The sequence below is a fragment of the Pleurodeles waltl genome, chromosome 6 (genome assembly GCF_031143425.1).
Source record: "Pleurodeles waltl isolate 20211129_DDA chromosome 6, aPleWal1.hap1.20221129, whole genome shotgun sequence".
Classification (NCBI taxonomy): Eukaryota; Metazoa; Chordata; class Amphibia; order Caudata; family Salamandridae; genus Pleurodeles; species Pleurodeles waltl.
The window spans coordinates 490,270,882-490,290,435 of record NC_090445.1 but is presented as its reverse complement, the minus strand read 5'-3'; the positions used below and the strand labels follow the sequence as shown (position 1 = coordinate 490,290,435).

General features: G+C 41.3%; 1 protein-coding gene across 1 annotated transcript in view; it reads left to right on the top strand.

Annotated features, from left to right (window-relative positions):
• Window positions 1-19,084, top strand: part of GUCA1A (guanylate cyclase activator 1A) — a 78,959-nt gene extending 59,875 nt beyond the window's left edge. The window contains exon 4 of the mRNA XM_069238640.1: window positions 14,918-19,084. Within this exon, the coding sequence (XP_069094741.1) occupies window positions 14,918-15,093 (176 nt within the window). The 3' untranslated portion in view covers window positions 15,094-19,084. The remainder of the gene's footprint in view (window positions 1-14,917) is intronic.
• The last annotated feature ends 470 nt before the right edge of the window (window positions 19,085-19,554 follow it).

Below are 19,554 nucleotides of genomic sequence, written 5' to 3'. Positions count from 1 at the left end.
TGATTAAATTAAGGTGTAAGAACGATCAGGATTTGATAATCACAAGTTGAAATATCACTTTTGTAATGATAAGAAGAGTCTTAAGTTCTTAAAAGCAACAATTGCCTCTTGCAAGCACAAAGTACCTAATTTGCGTAAAAATTACATGCACAAAGACCACAGAGGAGGAGATGCATGGAAAAAGGTAGGTGAGCCTTGGATTTCTGGGTGCACACAGACAATGCGCCGATTATTTCCCATGCGGAAAGGGCTTTGCGTCGAATTCTAGCGCGCAGGCTTGAATCCTCTTTGCGATGCAGGATCTTTTGACGTCCAGTGATGATGTGTGGAAATCCTTGGCATGCTGGATAAAGTCACAGGTGTTGCGTCGATTCAGTGAGCAATGCATCAAAATGATTGCAGCACAGCAGGTGCTGCATCGATTCTTCTTGCAGGAAGTCGGGCTGCGTCGTTCTGGATCGGCGATGCGTTGATCCAGTGGGCTGTGCGTCCAAGTTCCTGTTGCAACATTGGTGTTGCGTCAATCTCCACTCAGGGAGCCAGGCTGCGTCACTCCGGTTCGGGGATGCAGTGATTATTTCACTGCTAAGCAGGCTGTGAGTCGATTCCGGCAGGCTGTGCGTCGATTTCCACTGCACAAGGAGTGTCTTTGCAGAGATGAAGTCTTTTTGGCCCTGAGACTTCAGGAAACAGGAGGCAAGTTCAATCCAAGCCCTTGGAGTTCACTTCTCAGCAGAGCCAGAGGCCAGCAAGGCAGCAGGGCAACAGCAAGACAGCAGTACTTTACAGCAAAGTAGTCAAGGTGAGTCCTTTGGGCAGCCAGGCAGCTTCTCTTGGCAGGTTGCAGGTTCTGGTGCAGAGTGTCTGTTCCAAAAAGTGTCTCATTTGGTAGGGTTAGGGACCCAGTTTTTATACCCGAAAGTGCCTTTGAGGTGGGGAGACTTCAAAGAGTGGTTTTGAAGTGCACAAGGTCCCCTTTCAGTATAATCCTGTCTGCCAGCGTCCCAGTAGGGGGTTTTGCAGTCCTTTGTGTGAGGGCAGGCCACTGTCCTTTGAAATGTAAGTGTCAGGCCCTCCACCCTTCCAGCCCAGGAAGACCCATTCAGTATGCAGATGTGTGCAGGTGTGACTGAGCATCCTGTGTTTGTGGTTGTCTGGGTGAAATGCACAAGGGAGCTGTCAACCAGCCCAGTTCAGACGTGGGCTGGAGACAGGCTGTAAGGCACAGAAGGATTTTAAGTGCAGAGAAAGGCTCACTTTCTAAAAGTGGCATTTCTAAAATAGTAATATAAAATCCAACCTCACCAGTCAGCAGGCTTTTGTATTACCATTCTGGCCATACTAAATATGATGTGTCTACATCTTTCTGATCACAACCTACCCCTCAAACAGTATATAAGGGTAGCCCTAATGTTAGCCTATGAAAGGAGTAGGCCTCATAGCGGTGAAACACACATTTAGGAGTTTACCACTACCAGGACATACAAAACACACAGGTATATGTCCTGCTTTTACCTACATAGCACCCTGCCCTGTGGGTTATCCAGGGCCTACCTTAGAGGTGACTTATATTGAGAAAAAGGGGAGTTTAAGGCTTGGCAAGTACTTTTAAATGCCAAGTCGAAGTGGCAGTAAACCTGCACACAAAGACCTTGCATTGGCAGGCCTGAGACATGGTTAAGGGGCTACTTATGTGGGTGGCACAATCAGTTTTGCAGGCCCACTAGTAGCATTTAATTTGCAGACCCTGGGCACATGCAGTGCACTTTGCTAGGGACTTACTTGTAAATTAAATATGTCAATTGGGTAGGAGCCAATGCCACCATGTTTTAAGGGAGAGAGCATATGCATTTTAGCACTGGTTAACAGTGGTACAGTGTGCAGAGTTCTAAAACCAGCAAAAACAGTGTCTAAAAGTGGAGGGAGACAGGCAAAAGGTTGGAGGTGACCACCCTAATGCTGTCAGGTCCAACAGTAAGGCCCATATTTATACTTTTTTAGCACCGCATTTACGTGATTTTGTGACACAAATGAGGCGCAAACTTACAAAATACAATTATATTTTGTAAGTTTGCACCGATTTTGCGTAAAAAAATGGCGCAAATGTGTGCTAAAAAAGTATAGATATGGGCCTATTTGCTTGGGAAAATGAAACTTGTTCACCTTTACATGCAGACAGCACCACATATGTGTACACAGCCAATCTAACAATTTGTCTTGATTCATGGAACTGGGAACAGGGGTTACATTCCATACAGAAGACATGAAATATGTCTCTAAGTAGGACAAAAGAGAACAGATGTTGATGCTGCATATACACATCCTACAAGGAACATCAACATGTTTGCATATGTGAACCATGATCAGTGCATATCTATGGGGAGCAGAGGCAAAGCACCGAAGACAGTGGTGCACAGGACTAATACTGTCACATGACGAGGAAGGGGTATGCTGCCTGGGGCCAGACAGCTGGTCCCTACTATCCATTGAGTTACATGAGAAAACAGTGAGAGTACTAAGGGGATGTGGTCGTGTGGAGACCACCGGTAATGCCTCCTCTGGACCCCCTTCAAAAGTAGCTGGAAGTCTTGGGTTCCTGAAGCAAGCTGAAGAGCTACTGTAGACACCAGTCATGGACACATCTGCTCTTACACTTCATTCACTGGCTACATCAGACTGTTCATCACCTGCACTAATAGCTAAGTGTCATGTGTGACCTTTGTATCTCTTCACCATGTTTTCCCCTTCTTTCACCGCAACCTAGGCGGTTTGCTAGAAACTGGATGCTGTCTGTGCAGGTCTGCAACCTATTGTAATTGCTATCAACAAAGCTACTAAGGTAATTGGGTAGCTGTAAATACAGCTTGTTCTCAAATCACCAAGGCATTGTTAGCTGTGAACATACCTTGTTGACCACCACATAGGCTTCCCTGGTGACCTAGGTAAGAGATCCACACTTCTCTCCCATTATTTTCACCAGCCCAAGGCTGGCAGGCCCTGCGCCATGCATTGATAAACAGCTGCTGAGGGAGGTCTTGCAAATGGCACCTCCGAGCTGGGTAGCCGCCCTAAAGCCAGTGTTGGCCGTTAGTGCTTCCTAGATGTTTCCTTTCTCTGATTCTCTAGTCTCAGAACTGCCTTAATGTGGGTGAACAAGTGAGCCTTCTTTTTCTTCAAAGTAATTGGTATTTGTGGTGCTGCAGCTGACCATATGTGTACCCATTTTTCAAAAACAATTGACAGTTTTCACCATTTACCCTTCATAATAAACTTGATTATCCTACCATGCACTTCAATGGAAAGGAGATAATTCTTTCTTTGTCATAGAACCCTGGTTACCTTTATTTTTATGTTGATAGCCATCATGTTTGGATGACATTGTTATTACCCCTCTCCCCACTAATTCCTAAGAATGGTGTTCAACACCATTAAGAAATGTCACTCTTAAGCCCCTTTTACTGGGGGAGTTCATGGACGACTTCATTCTCTAGCACGTTTCAGTATTACTCAAAAGACTTGTAAATTACATAGGACTCAATTCAGGAAAGCAAATTTACTTCAACCATTGTCCTTCTACATCTGCCAGGAATCCACAAAGATTTGTGGCAGGCCTAAATGCATTAACTGTTGTGAAAATTTCCACTACAATTATGAAGAAATCTGCAGTACTAAATCCAGATCATGGAGTGGCACGGTTGTCTTGGAAGTCTGCCAACATCCACTTCTCTGTGGCACTGTTCCACCTTGGAAATGGTTAGATATTTACTGCAAACAAGGGCAGCCAAGATGGAAATAGGAAATAGTTAATCCCCAGAATAACTGAGGGTGTAGGTCCCTGTGTCTCTATGGTGTAGGGGTGCCTCTGGGCTTTCTCCAGAGGCAAATGTTTTCCATGTAGAGAAAAAAAAGATGGCACACAGGCTACACAGGAGGCTATGTTCCCCTTGTGTAGAGTTCTGCCCTGTAGAGAACTCCACACATGGGAAATAGGAGTCTTTAGGACAAGCTACATTACATACCTGTAAGTGTGCCTGTCAGCTTGTACCTGGAACAACTTTCCAGGCGTACTTCTGCAAATGCTTGTAAATACAAAACAAAATCTCATAAGGTATGGTCAGGTAAAGATATAAATTGCCCCCTTATTTTTGCAGGTTTTCCTATGAGAAGCCCTTTATGTGTTGATAGTTCACTGCATCTCTCATTTCTATAATAATGAGTTTTCTGATGTCAGGTGTAAGTGGGCAGAAAGAACTATAGATATATGTGACCTATCAGCATTTTTCGTTTTCATATGTTTACAAGTCCTCATTTACCATAACCTTCATCACTCTCTTTCCAATGTCATTGATTTCCTTCCTTTCTTTGAATATTCTTTTTAGGTGAGGCCTAAAGACAGCTTTAGCTGTCTTGCCAGCTTCATGGTTTCCAAATAAATCATACAAAACTACGTACACATATAGAAGCTTCCATCCAACACTTTTTCACCATTGGACCATTGACATGTCACTCAAATTACAATCCCTCCCACCCCAGCAGAGGTATAAATCAATAGATCTGCCTACTCCAGCCATTGGATGCTTTCACTGTGAGTGACTCAGTGTTTCCCCTGCACATTCGCACATACACCTTAAAATAGTTCCTCAAGAATAGAACGTTAGACACTTGCACTACCCAATGGCGAATAATCCTTATGTGTAATAGGGTTTCATCAACTATTCCTATAGCTCTCAAAAACATATTGTAAATTGCAATGTTGATTCCTTACTTTAAACCAGCTTTGGTATGTTCATTTGTCCTACAGAAAATGAGCACTGATCATTACAGTAGCTAGAGTATATATGCAGATTCCTGGGCTAAAGTCACACCCCACCTCAGGTTTGTGATTGCCATTTCAACCACTTGTATCTGACTTGAGAGAGACCCCTAGTAACTTCTTGTGGAACTGCAGCTTTTCCAAAGACGTTTTGTAGTGTTGGTGGTCATTCAGCTCAGGAAAGAATAAAAAACATACTAATTCCCAACACTGCTGCAAGGGTGCAGATAGTATTCTGGAAAAAGACTCCTTCTCCTCTTAGCTCACACTGCAGATAGGAAACACTCCTCTTCCTCCTCTTAATTGGACAGGCGAGCAGCTCCCGTTAAAGATTTGCTAGTTTATGCATACAATAACACCCACCTAAAATGAACAGCCAAAATTACATATCCAAACACACTACTTCTTACCAATGAATGGAAGCTCCTATAATCACTTACTGTGATAGAAATCAATACATGTTTTTGAAATCTGTAATTTTAACTCAATTTTATGAACTAACTTTAGCAAATAATTAAACCTATGGAAAACAAGCACACATGATTGAAATAACAAAAGTGTCCATGCCAGGTTTCTCCAACATTTTTTGTAGTGAGAGCTACTCCTGATCAGTAAAAATTATTGTGAGCTATTAAAGGCCAATCAACTTGCACATTGTTCCCAGAGACCCCTACGCCCAGCTTTGTGACTTTAAGCCTAATTTCCATAGAGCCAGATACTTTTGAACGAAATACGTAGAGACATGTGAATGTGTGGCGGATGATATACCTCAGGATCTCACCATTTGTGACACTATTACATGTATAACAGAAACATACAAAAAAATGTTTAAATGGGAGAAATTTGGAGTGAAGACAAACTTACTGTATTGTTCTGTTATGAAAATTACACCGTGCCCACTAGCCACTGGGAGCAAGATGCCTGCTGTTTGTAAATGTGCAGTTTTAAATGGGAGAAAATTAAAATGAGGAGTTAGCAGTTAACTTTTCGTTTTCATTTTCTCCCTTTTAAAAGCATCAGACACACAACTTGCTCTCATGTTATCATAATAGACTGTATCACTGCTTTTTGTGGAAGTCATTACGCTTCATGTTGATGTCTTCTACTTACTTACCCCTTCATCTCCTATATTGAATTTAGGGCCTTAGACTTATTTGCAAGTGAGGTTGCTGCCAACAAGCATTATTCCTCTTCAGCACACAGAGAACAAATGCCCACATTTTGTCAACTTACTGAGATGTTTCCCATTATCTATCTGCACCTACGATCCTGTGCTTCCCATCTGAAGTGACACATTACAAAATTTAAAGGGAATAAAGGACCTAGCAGATGTTATATTCTAGAAAAGACAGTCTATAATTGTCTTTCTCACCTTAAATAAGTTTTAAAACTGCCTTAAATTAGGAAAATGTCTTTATATGTCAGGCACAGTGGTCTTCAAAATAGCTCTGGGCATAATAATTGTGACTCCTTGCCCTTATTTAACTTTATTCAAAGTGTTTTCCCTATGGGTGATAAAACCAAAATGCCTTCCAGGTCTGACAATAACACCAATTCACCCTGCAATGGCTATCATTCAAAGGATGCGGAACTGTTTATCACCACTACATTAATATGAAGTTAGGGACTGGACCCACATTTAATATAAAAGCCTAAGATAGAACAGTGTAATGTTGTTTCGTGCTATTATAGTTAGAGCACTTTGTGGGAAAAGATAATAGCATGTTTTTATGTGATTCATGGGATAGTAGCTGAATGCCTAAAATAGAAAAGTGCAGTGTTGTTCTGTGTTCTTCTAATAAGTTAGTGCACTTACTAGGAAAAGATAAATAATCATTATTTTTGCGTGATTCATTGGAAAAAGACTAATGCTTATTACCTTTTTATAGCAAGTGCACTAGCTGTAATAATACGAACACTTTTTACTGTCAGGGTGAGCTAATCGTGTTTGTAATTAAGTCATGATGATTACAAGAGACCGAATTAAAAAATCAGGATGCCTCACCCTGCTGGGCCCCACTCATAAAGTGGACTGAGATCAATTATTTAAATAAAATGCTCATGAAAAGAGACAACAATCGCAATATTGTACCTTGGAATCCTTGAGGGAAGGCCGTCCATGCTCTCTGGAGTCCGATGGCAGGACTCTGGCAGAAGCCATACTGTGTCGTGGACGCTGCTATCAGACACAGCCACTGCCCCAGGCCAATACTCTGGTACTCGGCTGCTGCGAGGGAAGGCCTGTGCTAGACTTTCTCAGAACCTGAAAAAGCAGCAAGGGAAGGAACGTCTAGTGCAGATAGTGGAACTACAGCTACATGAAAGAATGTCATTGCTTTTGCATTTGACTTTGGTGGATGCCCAGTAAGGACTAGTGGAATTGCAGCTTCATGAAGAATTTCAATGATTTTACATCTGACTCAAGAGTAAACTCTAATAACACCTTGAGGAACTGCGAATGGATTTTGAACATTTAGCATTTGACTCCAGATGGACCTCTAATAATGACTTCAGGTTTGTGAATATATATCTGAATAAAAGGACACTTCATAAAAACTTTGTTGGCTTGTGTTTTGTTTCTTCTTCCCTCAGCCCATAGCATAAGACAATAGGCATTTTACTGGGACACAAATATAATGTCATCCTAAATAAAAGAGCTTCCCCAGAATACTGCTGAATACACTTGACTTAACCAGTGGCTGCTAGTCCCTGTATATACTAGGCTGTTGTCACACAGGTTGCTTAATCAAGACATTTATTGAAAGTTGCAAAATTGATTCATCAGCATATACCAGCATTGGCCGATTTAGCTATTCTGTTGAAATCAAGCACAATGTATTAGAATAGCAAAAGTGGATATGTACATGTTCATCTGTTGTTTTTGCATTTGTCGCCACAAGTGGGAAGGGCATGCCTAGACGTGGGTCCCTTGCTTGCTATGCCACCAGATTCAAGCTAGCCTGGCTGATGAAGGGTGATACCCTGAAACCAGGCCCAGGATGCTTGTTTCTGGTCCAGGGAGGACCTGGCCTGGCAGTTCCAGCTGGACTGTTCCTATTGGGAACAGGGTCAAGACTGATTTGCATATAGCTGGGTCCAAACAGAATGGCATGGCAAGCAAAAAACTGATGAATTAAACCCAGATCTGTGACTGGGGGTGAATGCTTGATTTGCTCTGCATTCCCTCCATCATCATCTGTTGTTTTTGCATTTGTATGCTCTCAGGCATTATCTTCTTTGGTAAGTGGAACAAAGGTGTTCACATTGTATTGTTTTTCACAGCGGTCAAAAGGGTGGAATCTGTAGGGTATGATGTGGCCATACCTTTTTAATTTAACAAAAACATTTCCCTTACTTCTTGTAAAAAGATACCTGTCCAGTGACAGTAGGAGGGGGAATCTCCTGTCCTCTGAAGCTGAGGGGGAGGGACAGGCAGCTGAACACGAAACAAGCCTTGTTGCCAGGGTGCCTACTGTCTGAAAGAAATGTAATTGTGTGCAACTGGGGAATTTGCAAATGTAAGGGGTGCTTGGAGGCCGGCATTGTCTTTGATTGATGAATTTATTTGATGCTTTCTGATGCAAAAGATTTATTTTTGAGAGGTATTGTAAGGGCGTTACCAGATGAACTGTGAGACGCCTGCTTAATATGGACACCTATAATAAAGGTTTGCACTAGGTACAGTCTGATTGCATTTTACTAAAATCTGTATTTTAAAAACACTTTTTATTATCTTAAAATGAAACATTTTGTGCATTTTGTGGCTGCTTGCCTTATTCTGTTTGTAATGCAAATTTAGAACAATGGCATATTCACCGTTTTATTCTTTCAGAGGCTTCCTAGCACTAAAAATTCCCAAGACCCTCTTCCACACTGCCCCAACCAGAATTCAGTTCTGTGGCTGTCTGGTTGGAGACACAGACATCAGCAGTGATCAATTTAACCAATAGAAGTGTCACAACGTAAATGTTTGCATTTCCCACGTATTAGGTTAACTTGTAGTTGTTTCACATTTAAAGTGTGCTGATTTATATGCAGTTAACTGAAGGGGAAAGGCAAAATAGTTACATCATATTTTATTCTTTTTAGCCACACCTTTGACTCGGCCCCCCCACTCACTGACCTTGCCTCCATTGCACTCCAGATCACAGTTACCACACTTATTTAATGCACTTTGACTACTGGTTAAAGGTATGGTTATGTCTCAGATAACTATCATTAACAGACAGTGCCACCATACCGACAACAAAAAACAACCTATTACACAGCAGAACATTAATCAGTTAAGAAAACACCATTCACAAAAACAACTTGCATATGCAAGCAATGCTCCTAGAAAGTGCAGCATTCACTTTTAAATAAGTGGTCCACAAGATACACCTGATACTGTTGTGCTTTATTTTGGAAATCCTTAGCATGTTACAACTTTATCTTAGCAATAAAATGCCTAAAGAATAGCAGTGCATTGGTGCCACCAGGTGGTAAAATAGCTGTAATACAGATGCAGTCAGCCAAGTAACTGGCAGGAAGCCACCCATTTAGGTCACTCCAACAGGCAGCTTTTGATGGATGCTGTTCTTCCTTATTGTCAACAATACAATATACATACAAGGGGCTTTGCATATCATTTTTGACTTTCTTCTTGATCTTATTTATTTGCTTCTTATTTGATGGCTTTCCCTCCTTATTTTTTGAATATTCTTTTAGGTTGGATGATTTGTTTTCTTCAACAGCACATAAGAGGGTGCGCCTAGACAGTACATACACTGTTCCATCGAGACCTTTTGTTTCTGTCAGTGTAATTTCAAGCTGCTCATTGCCTACCAATTGTTGGCTTCATTATCACTCTCATTTGCTTGCCTCTTATTGATCTGCTGCCTTGGGCTTCCTTCCTCTTTGTGGTTTTGTCACCTCTTCTGAGGCTTGGGCACAATATTTGTGTCCTTCCATTGCTCATATTCATTAGGTTTGTACACTAACAGAGTGTGTGTTTTCCAGCTGCCTTCCCCGTGTACTTCTCCCCTTACCCTGTTCTGCCCCCACAAGCCCCCCTTTCCTTCTGTTGTCCCTGATGCTTGCCTCCACCTTCCCCCTTCCTCCGTTGTCTGTGTTGCCTGCCCAACCTACCCTCCCTCCTTTCTTTGTCCATTCTAGATTGCCCCCACCCGACCGCTCTCATTCCGTTGTCTGCATTGGTTTCCCCCACCCAAATTCTCCCACCCACCCTTCCTCCTTCCCTCCTTACTTCACTGCGTTTAATTGATGTCTCCGTTGGTTTGCCGCCACCCTCCCTCAGTCCCTTTGTTCATTGTCCATGTTGGCTTGCCCCTACTTGTCCTCTCTCTCTCTCATCTCCCATTGTCCGTGTTGCCCTACCTCTCTTCCTCACGCCCTCTTTTCCTCACGCCCGCTCTTCCTCCATTGTACGCGCTGCCCTGCTCACACCCACCCATTGCCCTCCTTCCTGCATTCACCATTCCTCCTGCCCGCCTTCCGTTGTCCATGTAGCCCGGCCCTTACTTGCCTTCTCTCCTTTCTCTATATTAGCCCATACTTTTTTAACGCCGCATTTGCGTCATTTTTTGATGCAAAAGTGGCACAAACTTGCGAAATACAATTGAATTTTGTACGTGTGTGCTGTTTTTGCATCAAAAAGCGGCGCAAACGCGTCGCTAAAAAAGTATAAATATGGGCCTAAATATCTATTGTTTTTTAAAATATGTGTATTGGTTGTTTTAGACACACCATACAAATGCAATCTCCAGTGCGCATGTGATGAATACCATGGAGTGACAAAAAAAGAAAATGTATGTGCCCCTATGGAGAAGCCATGAGATAAGGCAAGAAATCAGGTCTAATTCCAGGCCAGTCACAATGCTAGAGTACATAAACCAAATAGAAGAGTTGCTTTTCTCAGGTTCGTAGTGGGTTTGCCACAGTCCCCAGAACTTCACAGATATTCAGAGGCACGCTCTTCTCTCATACCGCATCCTCTTGCAGGCCAAACACCAATCTGCTCCACGTGCAACATTTGAAAAAAATATTAGACCATAAAGTTAAAAGAAGGATGCGCCAGGTGTGCAAAAGTATTGTTCAGCAACAAAGGCGGCAACTTAAAAAATCGGTGTTTGCTATTGCAAAACAACATTGTGCGATGTGCAAAAGTGATCTTGCAAGTCAGAAAACGAGCTTGAGACTTGGAAATGTCTTTGCAAAACATTCCAGATCGAAATTAGGAGGAGGTATGAAACGGGTCGTCCCCTCATATCTTTTAATTAGAAGGCAACCTATCAATGGTTTGTGAATGCAGTTGTGGTCGCAAAACATTAACTACTGCTGATAGTTGCGTTGGGATCGTGTCTTTTTTGCAAAGGAGATTACTTTATTGCCAAACTACTCCACCAAACAGACGTCTTCCCTGAAAGTCACCACTTTTTTCAAAGTAACATTTGCCCCTTTAAGATACACGGGCTGCTTTAAAAAAACATATAGACACCCAGGGAATGGAAACGCAGAAACAGAGGTTTGCTGTCCCACGCAACCCCCATGCCGCATTCACCACTAGTCCCAAAATACTCATCTCCTGATTAATATTAATGAGCACGACATTTTGCAACTTCCTTGGAACACTCATTTGTCATATGGAACTTATTAAGGAATCAGTCAGATCGCAAAATGTAGCAAACTATAGCCCTCTCCGCAAATCAGTTGTACATTTTGCAAGTACTTGCTTGTGAACATGGCTTGGTACCTTTAGCCCTGTGTTTTTAAGGAAGATGTACCACTTGAGGTGACCAAGACCAAAGTATGCTGCTTAAAACCTCAGTCCTATAACAGAGTAAAATGAATCCTGCATAGCCCATTGACTGAAGAATACGGTTTATTGACTGCAGTCTTTCTCAGTTCTCGCGTTGCCGAGATTTTGAAGACAAATGTGCTTAGAATTTGAGGTGCAATCAGTAAAGCCAAATTTGTAAAAATAAAGCCATGATCACAAGGGATACATTCCAAGTGTGCAGTGACCAGGGGCGTAGCTTTGGGTATGGTGTTTGGGGTGTTACAACCCTTAATACATAGATGCTCCAGTAACTTGTCAAGTGCAGGTGCTTTCAGTCGGGTATGGAGAGATGGCTTTCAGTTTTCACACAGGATTTTTACATGAACAGACAGACAATACATACACACACACACACACACTCTCCTCTCTCTGTTTAGATCTTAAAAAATATTAGTTATTTTGCAAAGTATTATGTTTTAAGTACCCCTAACAATCCCTTTCCACTGCCCCTTAAGCTCCCTCGTGCCCTCCTGCTAATGTATGCAATTTGTCATGATATGCCGATATGATTGTTGGGAAAACTGAAACTCCTCCCCCGCCACCTGACTGACCAAGCTACACCCTTTGCAGTGGTTATTGTAGCGCTGCTGCTGGCTCTTGAATGGTTTTTGTAGGTGAAACTTGTCAACATTTAGCAGTGGAAAAGGCTTAGTTAAAAGGCATGTTTTGCTGAGATTAAATACCCAATCAGCATTTTATATCTCATTCTCAGGGCTAAAACTTGGATTGGGAGTATTTCATAGCACCAAGAAAAAACCTCACTCAAAGGTATTGGCATTTACCAAATGTAGTAAATATCTCCCCTGATCCAAAATACTCAGTCATGGACATATCCTGTGGGTCCAAAACATCTTCTTCTTTAATAAATGTAGCAAAATGTTGAAATAGATGGAACAAAGTTGTTTTCTTGGCATCGGTACTTAGCCTTCATCTGAAGCTTAAACCCAAAGATCTTAAGAAGCTTTGGGGCCACATTAAGTTAATTGATCTCTTTGGAGATGTTTTGTTCTGGTAAGAGATCATTCTGCGCCCATGACCCAAATATTGGACAAGTTAAAGCTGATCAAGTGCTGCTCTCTGATGTTCGCTGTCTTAGGAGAGAGGACATGACCAAATGCAGAAGTGCACCGGTTCAATGGGTTTACTTTGTAATTGTGCCTTAATTACATGGTGAGACGAGGACAGGAAATATGCATGGACACTAAAATAAAAGTGGCCCTCGTTACCGAATCTGATAGCTAGAAAAGTGTCACATATTTGCAAATAGGACAGTTTTTAACTTGTAAAGACACATTTTATAGGAATTTTTCAAGGTATTGCAGACTGCATGGATTTGTGCTTACTACCGGCAATGTTTGTGGTAATATCAGGGAAATCAACAGTGAAAACCACAGAGTATAGAACAGGCCCACATATCTCTTAAAACAAGCACTGGCAAAGCCAATAGATCTCGCATATGCGAGAGATATTGGCTTTTGCCAATGTAAACTGCAAATGTGTTTATATAGCACTTACAAACCCTGACGAGGCATTGAAGAACTTTTTTCGGTGAGTAGCCAGAACCCAGGAATAGTAGTTAGTAGGTTAGTACCGAATATTATAATCATTTTTTAATGCCATAACATGTCATACTTAAATGTGTAATATGAAGCATTTTTCATACAACCAAAAATATCCCACCTGTGGGCAAGTAATCCAAATAAGAATGGGCAGATAGTAGCTTTGCTGGTAATTTATATGTTTTTATTACCATGCATCAAAAATACTCATGTGGTTTTCGTCTGGATTCCAAAACAACCTCTTGGAAATTAATATTCAAAGCGATGTTCTGGTTTTCAGTTTAAAAAAAAAAAAAAGACAGGAAATATTATTCCCTATAAGGGTATCACATAGGCATGGACCAGGTTGGGAGTGTGATTTATTTAATGCTGATTTCAGGGCTGTTTGTGTCATACGAAGCACAATAAAAATGTAAAGAAAGACATTGAACGGGTTTACATACACCAAACAAGGCTTACTGATGGGATTTAAACATTTAAACCTTGGTGACTAAGACAAACCAAAAACACGCAAAGTGGTCATTTATTTTATTCACAAGAACACGAATGTGAGTTGAATAATTCTTTCCTTACCAGCACCAGTGTTGCTTTTCACTCGAACACACTCCCATCTTGTGTAAACATTCTCAGTAGAAAGTACTTTGAAGTTTCAGAATTGAGGAGATTTCAGGGCCCAGCCTGTGCTGGGGTTAACATAAATTGTGAATGTGTGCAGACTGCGATTTACAGGCATCTCGCAAACACATCTCTGGAGAAATCCCCACAAAACACTACAGAGATGGGACAATTATGATGAAACAGGGGCGGGGTGAGGAGAGAGAAGTAACAATGGGGGATGGAGTGGTTGGGAGGGAAATGGAGCAACATGAACAAGGATATCGGAGTGCCTGAAAACACAAGCACTTATGTGGAGTGCTTGAAAACAAAGAACAAAGTAGCTCCAAAAACGAGAGCAGTGGAAGTACTCAGGTATTTAGTCCATGTTCCAAGGATGGACAATGATATGACATGCATGCCATGCCGAAAAGAAAAGAAGAAAATGTGTCATAGTGAAGCTAGCCAACGGTAAGCCTATAGATGAGCTGTAGCCCATTAACTGTAAACAACATGTCTCGAAGAGACAACACATGTGCTGACCTGCCAGACCAGCCCTTCAGGCCCTGCGTGACTGCCCTGTAGGCCAGTTCGACCCTGCCTACATATGCATGTTTGATTTTAAATCTATATTGTTAAAAACCTTATTATATCTATAGCTTTATATCCCACAGGAATATGTTACTGTAATAGCTGGGATATGAAAAGAACATATAAACGAGTCTAACCTTGCTACAACTATACCAAATGAGGATAACTCAATATGTTACAAGGTTATATAGCTGTACTGTCAAATTTCATCCATCATATGTAGACAGCCCCAATGCTGCTAAGATGAAACACAACTATTTCTTCTGATATGGAAGCATTTCATAATGTTCCCACTGTGGGATGTGAGGATGGGGGGATTTCAAGAATCCAAAGGTTACTGGCAATGCTACAACACAGAAGATAGAGTAAAGGTCGTGGGGCATATTGAGGGCCATAAATTCTACTTCACAGATTTTATAACTTATGTAGAAAATTGCTGCCTGTTCCCAAAAGATTCAAGGTGATGTGATTTGATGTGGCTTACAAAGGCATATTTTAAACTCTCACCCTGGTGTATTTCAGGTGAGCTGTCTCTGGAGGAGTTCATGGGGGGTGTTCAGAAAGATGAGATGCTTCTCCAGATTCTGACCCGCAGCCTGGATCTCAAGCACATTATTCTAATGATTCAAAATGATGGAAAGCGGCTCGACGAGATAGAAAATCCACCTAAGCCGGAGCAGTCAGCAGAGGGAAGCTAAGAACAAATTGAGTGAAAATGCAGCCGTTCTGTATGCATCAAGAACTGTGGGGGTGGACAATGGCTGGCCAGCCATATGCAAGTGGTCACTGCACTCTATAATAGAATACCCTCTTAGGAGGCAGGCTGTAGGCTTCTGAATTTTAAAGTGCAGAAGGCATCTGTCACCCTTTGACTCGTGCTATCAGCAAGACTGAACTTCTGAGAAGAAACAGAGCGACCAAAATGGAAACATCATCAATTGTACGAAAGAAAAATGAAAGAGAAATGAAGGACGTGGTATCACTAGTTCTGTGTTCTTCTGGTCAGATTCTCGATATCATCAATGTAGACAGAGAAGTTATTGTGTCTGTGAACCTTGTTGAGTGTCATTTGAGCAAAATGATGGTTGAAATCTATATGCAAGAGATGTGGAACATTAGCGAGTTCATATCAAAATGTATTGAACATGATTTTTGGAACTTGGAAATTTGGGCAGCGGTTTACCATTCATAATCCTCCAAGATACAGTTTTGCTTAAGAAGCAGTCATCAAAGGTCTTTTACTTACACTCAAATACATTAATTTAGTTATATCATAGTTTTATTATCTAAGTAATGATCTGTGTTTATCATCACTGAGAGATGTTGATAATGGCAATAAAGGGAAGGGATATATTACATATAATCATCGGGGCACTACTTAAGAGAACATATTTATGGTCGTGTAGTGGTCTTAAAGAAATGTAAGCTATAGAGCATCTTTTTCCACTTCTAACACTGTGGATGGATGAACCTGTCATTGCTGCTTCTCCTAGACATACTGTAGCATGTTAATAACTGTACTGAGCGCATGCAGGTGATATTGTAACACTGGATATCTGGCGGTAGAGTACTAGGGTTGTGCAAACTTTTTATGCAAGCAATGTTTTCTTGTCTTCCACATTTTTCCCACAGCACGAGTGAGCTTTGCAAGAAAAACAAACGCCTAGTTTATGTTCTTCTTTGCCCGCTAACAGTTTCCATCCCCTTACAAGATAACTTTCCATCTAATCGAACATAGTGAATGTGGAAAATGAATGTAGGTTTTTCTTTCTGTACGTTTACCTTTTGCACACGTTTTCTATCAACAATTGGAAATCTTTGCATAATTTTTCTCTTCACGCTTTCCTTTTGCAACATAAATTGTCACAAAGGCCGTAATTTTCGTGCAAAAGAGGGAAATCAGTAAAACTTCAGAACTGTATAAAGTATGAGGTTTGTAAATTTTTTGAGTTAAAAGCTCTGAAACCTTCCACACATCTGAATAACTTCAGTTATAAGTGCAAATGTATGCATGGAAATGTATTAATTCAGGACTGTCAATGAAATGCCAAAATTATAGTGCAGTCCTTAAGTAAGGATCTTTTGTCTCAGGCCAGGTCTGGCGGGGTTGTGATCAACATTCACTGACCATCATGTCATAAGGAGAAGACCTGTCTTGAGGCACACAGCTTGCTGACCAGTAAGCAGTATGTGCCAGGGTGGGAGAGGTGGACATGGATTGTAGTCGTCATTGACAGACTTCCTTGCTTGTATTTTGTTCACTGAAGTTTGACAAGTGTATCTTAACTAATACATTTTGGAAATTGTGGTATGACATAATATAATCCCATTTAAAAATAAGAACATTGTGAAGAGAAAACAAACTCTCTGGTTCTGAATTACACTCACTTGTTGGAAGCAGAAAGGAGCTGGTCTTAAAACATTGTCCATGTCTGTTTTCTCTTTCAATGCAGCCCGGTATGCCAGAAGTCAGCTAGAAATACCCCAGCTCCCTTTCATCTTTCACGTTTTGTGACAGGACACACTAAAGCCCATGCTTATACTTTTTTAGCGCTGCATTTGCGTCGTTTTGCTGATGCAAAATCGGTGAAAAATTACGAAATACAATTGTATTTAGTAAGTTTGTGTTGGTTTTGTGTAAAATAATTATGCAAATGTGGCGCTAAAAAAGTGTAAATATGGGCCTAAATCAGCAAAGTGAATCGATCTTACTACGTCAGAAGTATCACTGAGAGTCTTGTGTGCTCCCTACTGGTCTACAGCAGCTTCATCGTTCCACACCTCAGTGACTTTAACTCCCTACCATAATAAAATGGGACCATACAATGGCAGCTCATGACTGCACATTTCAAATCAAGTTCAGAGTCCAAATCAATTACTTCATGTCACACACAAAGCCCCACACACTTCAGGACGCCTTTGCCCTCTTCAGAGAGAGCCTGCTCCGCTGTTCTATCATAACATCCCACCTGCCTATTAGAAAATGCGAGATCACGGGCACTGGAGGCCAACTGCCCAGATTCCAATGACCCTTTCAAAAGTAACTGAGAAGTCACCTCTTCTGCTAAGCACGCAATGATGATAAAACAGGAATACATGTCTTACCCACCGTTTCACCACAGCCATGAACAATCACACCTTACTTATTTATCAAGAGTAGGAGATCCACGTTTCCACAGCTCTGCCCATATCCACCATAATCTTCTTCTTGCTCACCTTTGTGTTCAAGTTCGTTCAACATTTAGGGCCTGGTTTAGATATTTGCAAATTAAATACACCATCACAACAGTGATGGCTATCCCTTCTGCCCAAATCTAAATTCCATAGCATATAATAGGACTTATAATTCGGCGGGCGGGATGTACGTCGCTCTTGTGATGAAGTAACTCATCCACCAATATCTAAACCAGGTCCTTAATTTTCACTTGGGTCAATGCGGCCTTGTGTCTGACTTCTGGCCCAGGACTAGACCCCTCTGTTGCCAATGCCTCTTCAAAGGGCCTGGGTGAACTATCAAAAATTAAATGCTATTATTTATGTATCCAGGTACAAAAACATTTTTGTAAAGAGCCACGATTCCACCTTAGACTTTGAAATGCTTGAACAAAAGAAGTACTATGTACAAGAACAGCACAGGCACATTTTGGGAAAGGTTGTTTGAGTCTAAATGGATGTGAGAGGATGCTCTATCCAAAATGTTAACCTCTTCGTGAATGCTCTTTGTTAAATGAAGGTCTGAGCAGCTCAGTTTTCAGGAGTTTTCCGAAATAGAAGTGGTGAGGTCCTGCCCCCAGAAAGGGATTAAACTTGTTCCAGTGTTCGGGTCCCTCCACTTTGTTAGACATGCTTCCGTGATTCAGTCATCCTGTGGAGTTCATCTCGTACATTATAGAATCCTTAAGTCATGGACGTCAATTCACCAAATTGCCAGGGGTTGCGGAAGTGACAGCACACAGCATTTGACCTTTACTTTAATTCACACACTTAGACACACGAAAACATACACACGCAAACATACACACACTCTCATCCGTAAGCATGCACACAAAATACATGTAAAAGCAAATTTACTTATGTCAATTGCCAGAGAGGATCATTTTCCAGCTAAATGTATTACACTTTTTATTACCCTAATAGTGAAAGATAAAGAAAGTGGAGCCCAACCAACATATATAATATAAGAAAGAGTTGGCCCTGTGTTCCTGGCACTGATTTTGCCACTTGAGCTCAAAGTTAGTGACAGATGTCGCAAGGGTACACCAGGGGTCGCAACAGCGACCCCTGCCGGTCCCTAAATGACGTCCATGCCTTAAGGTAAACAACAGTTAGAACAGCAAAACTGGACAAGAGAGGGAAACGGCAAAATTCACCTTGGGTGTGTAGCCCTCTTGCACATAAAATACAGCCTCCTGTTTATCCTATTTGTTGGATCTTTGCATGATTTCAGTTCATATATTTTTTGCTCGCTTCGTAGTAATTAGAACAAACTTGGGTCATAATCTCAGACCAAAAAGTCTCTTTGAAGTGTAGGTGTCAGTTTTATTTGTTAGCTTTTATCCTTGTACAGTTCATACAGAGGCACCCTTGTAATTTTGTATTCAGTAGCATGTACCACATGGCAGTGTTTTGAAGATGTTACATATATCAAATTGCAAACTTTATATGAAATAAACAAAATCAACAAGTGTATTACCCGTTCAATGAATGAATGCCACATGCCATTGTTATGCGTATGGGATGGGAAAAGTGGGGCGTCAAGGTGTGCCTTGAAACTACGTTCAAAATGATTCCAACCCTCAAAATGGTATCAGATTTACTTCACTTCATAGTTGGCATAACTCTCCTTCTTGGGTAGGGAGGAGAACGCATCAGCACTATATCGGGTGGAGCTGCGAGCGAATCTTTTTCTCCAAGAGGAAAAATATTTTTCAGAGGACAAACAACGTATATTTGCACAAAGGGAATTGGTACATCTTATACTCCGCCAGGGACTACCAGAAGAATGGAAACAAAAGTTTAGGATCTCACGATTCCTAAGGGAATCTGTATATCAACATGTGCCAGACACAGCTTCCCATGCTAATTCGAACAGGAATCAGTGAATTTGAAAAAGTAATGCATCTGAACCACACACGGAAGTAATCCTTTCATAAATGTTT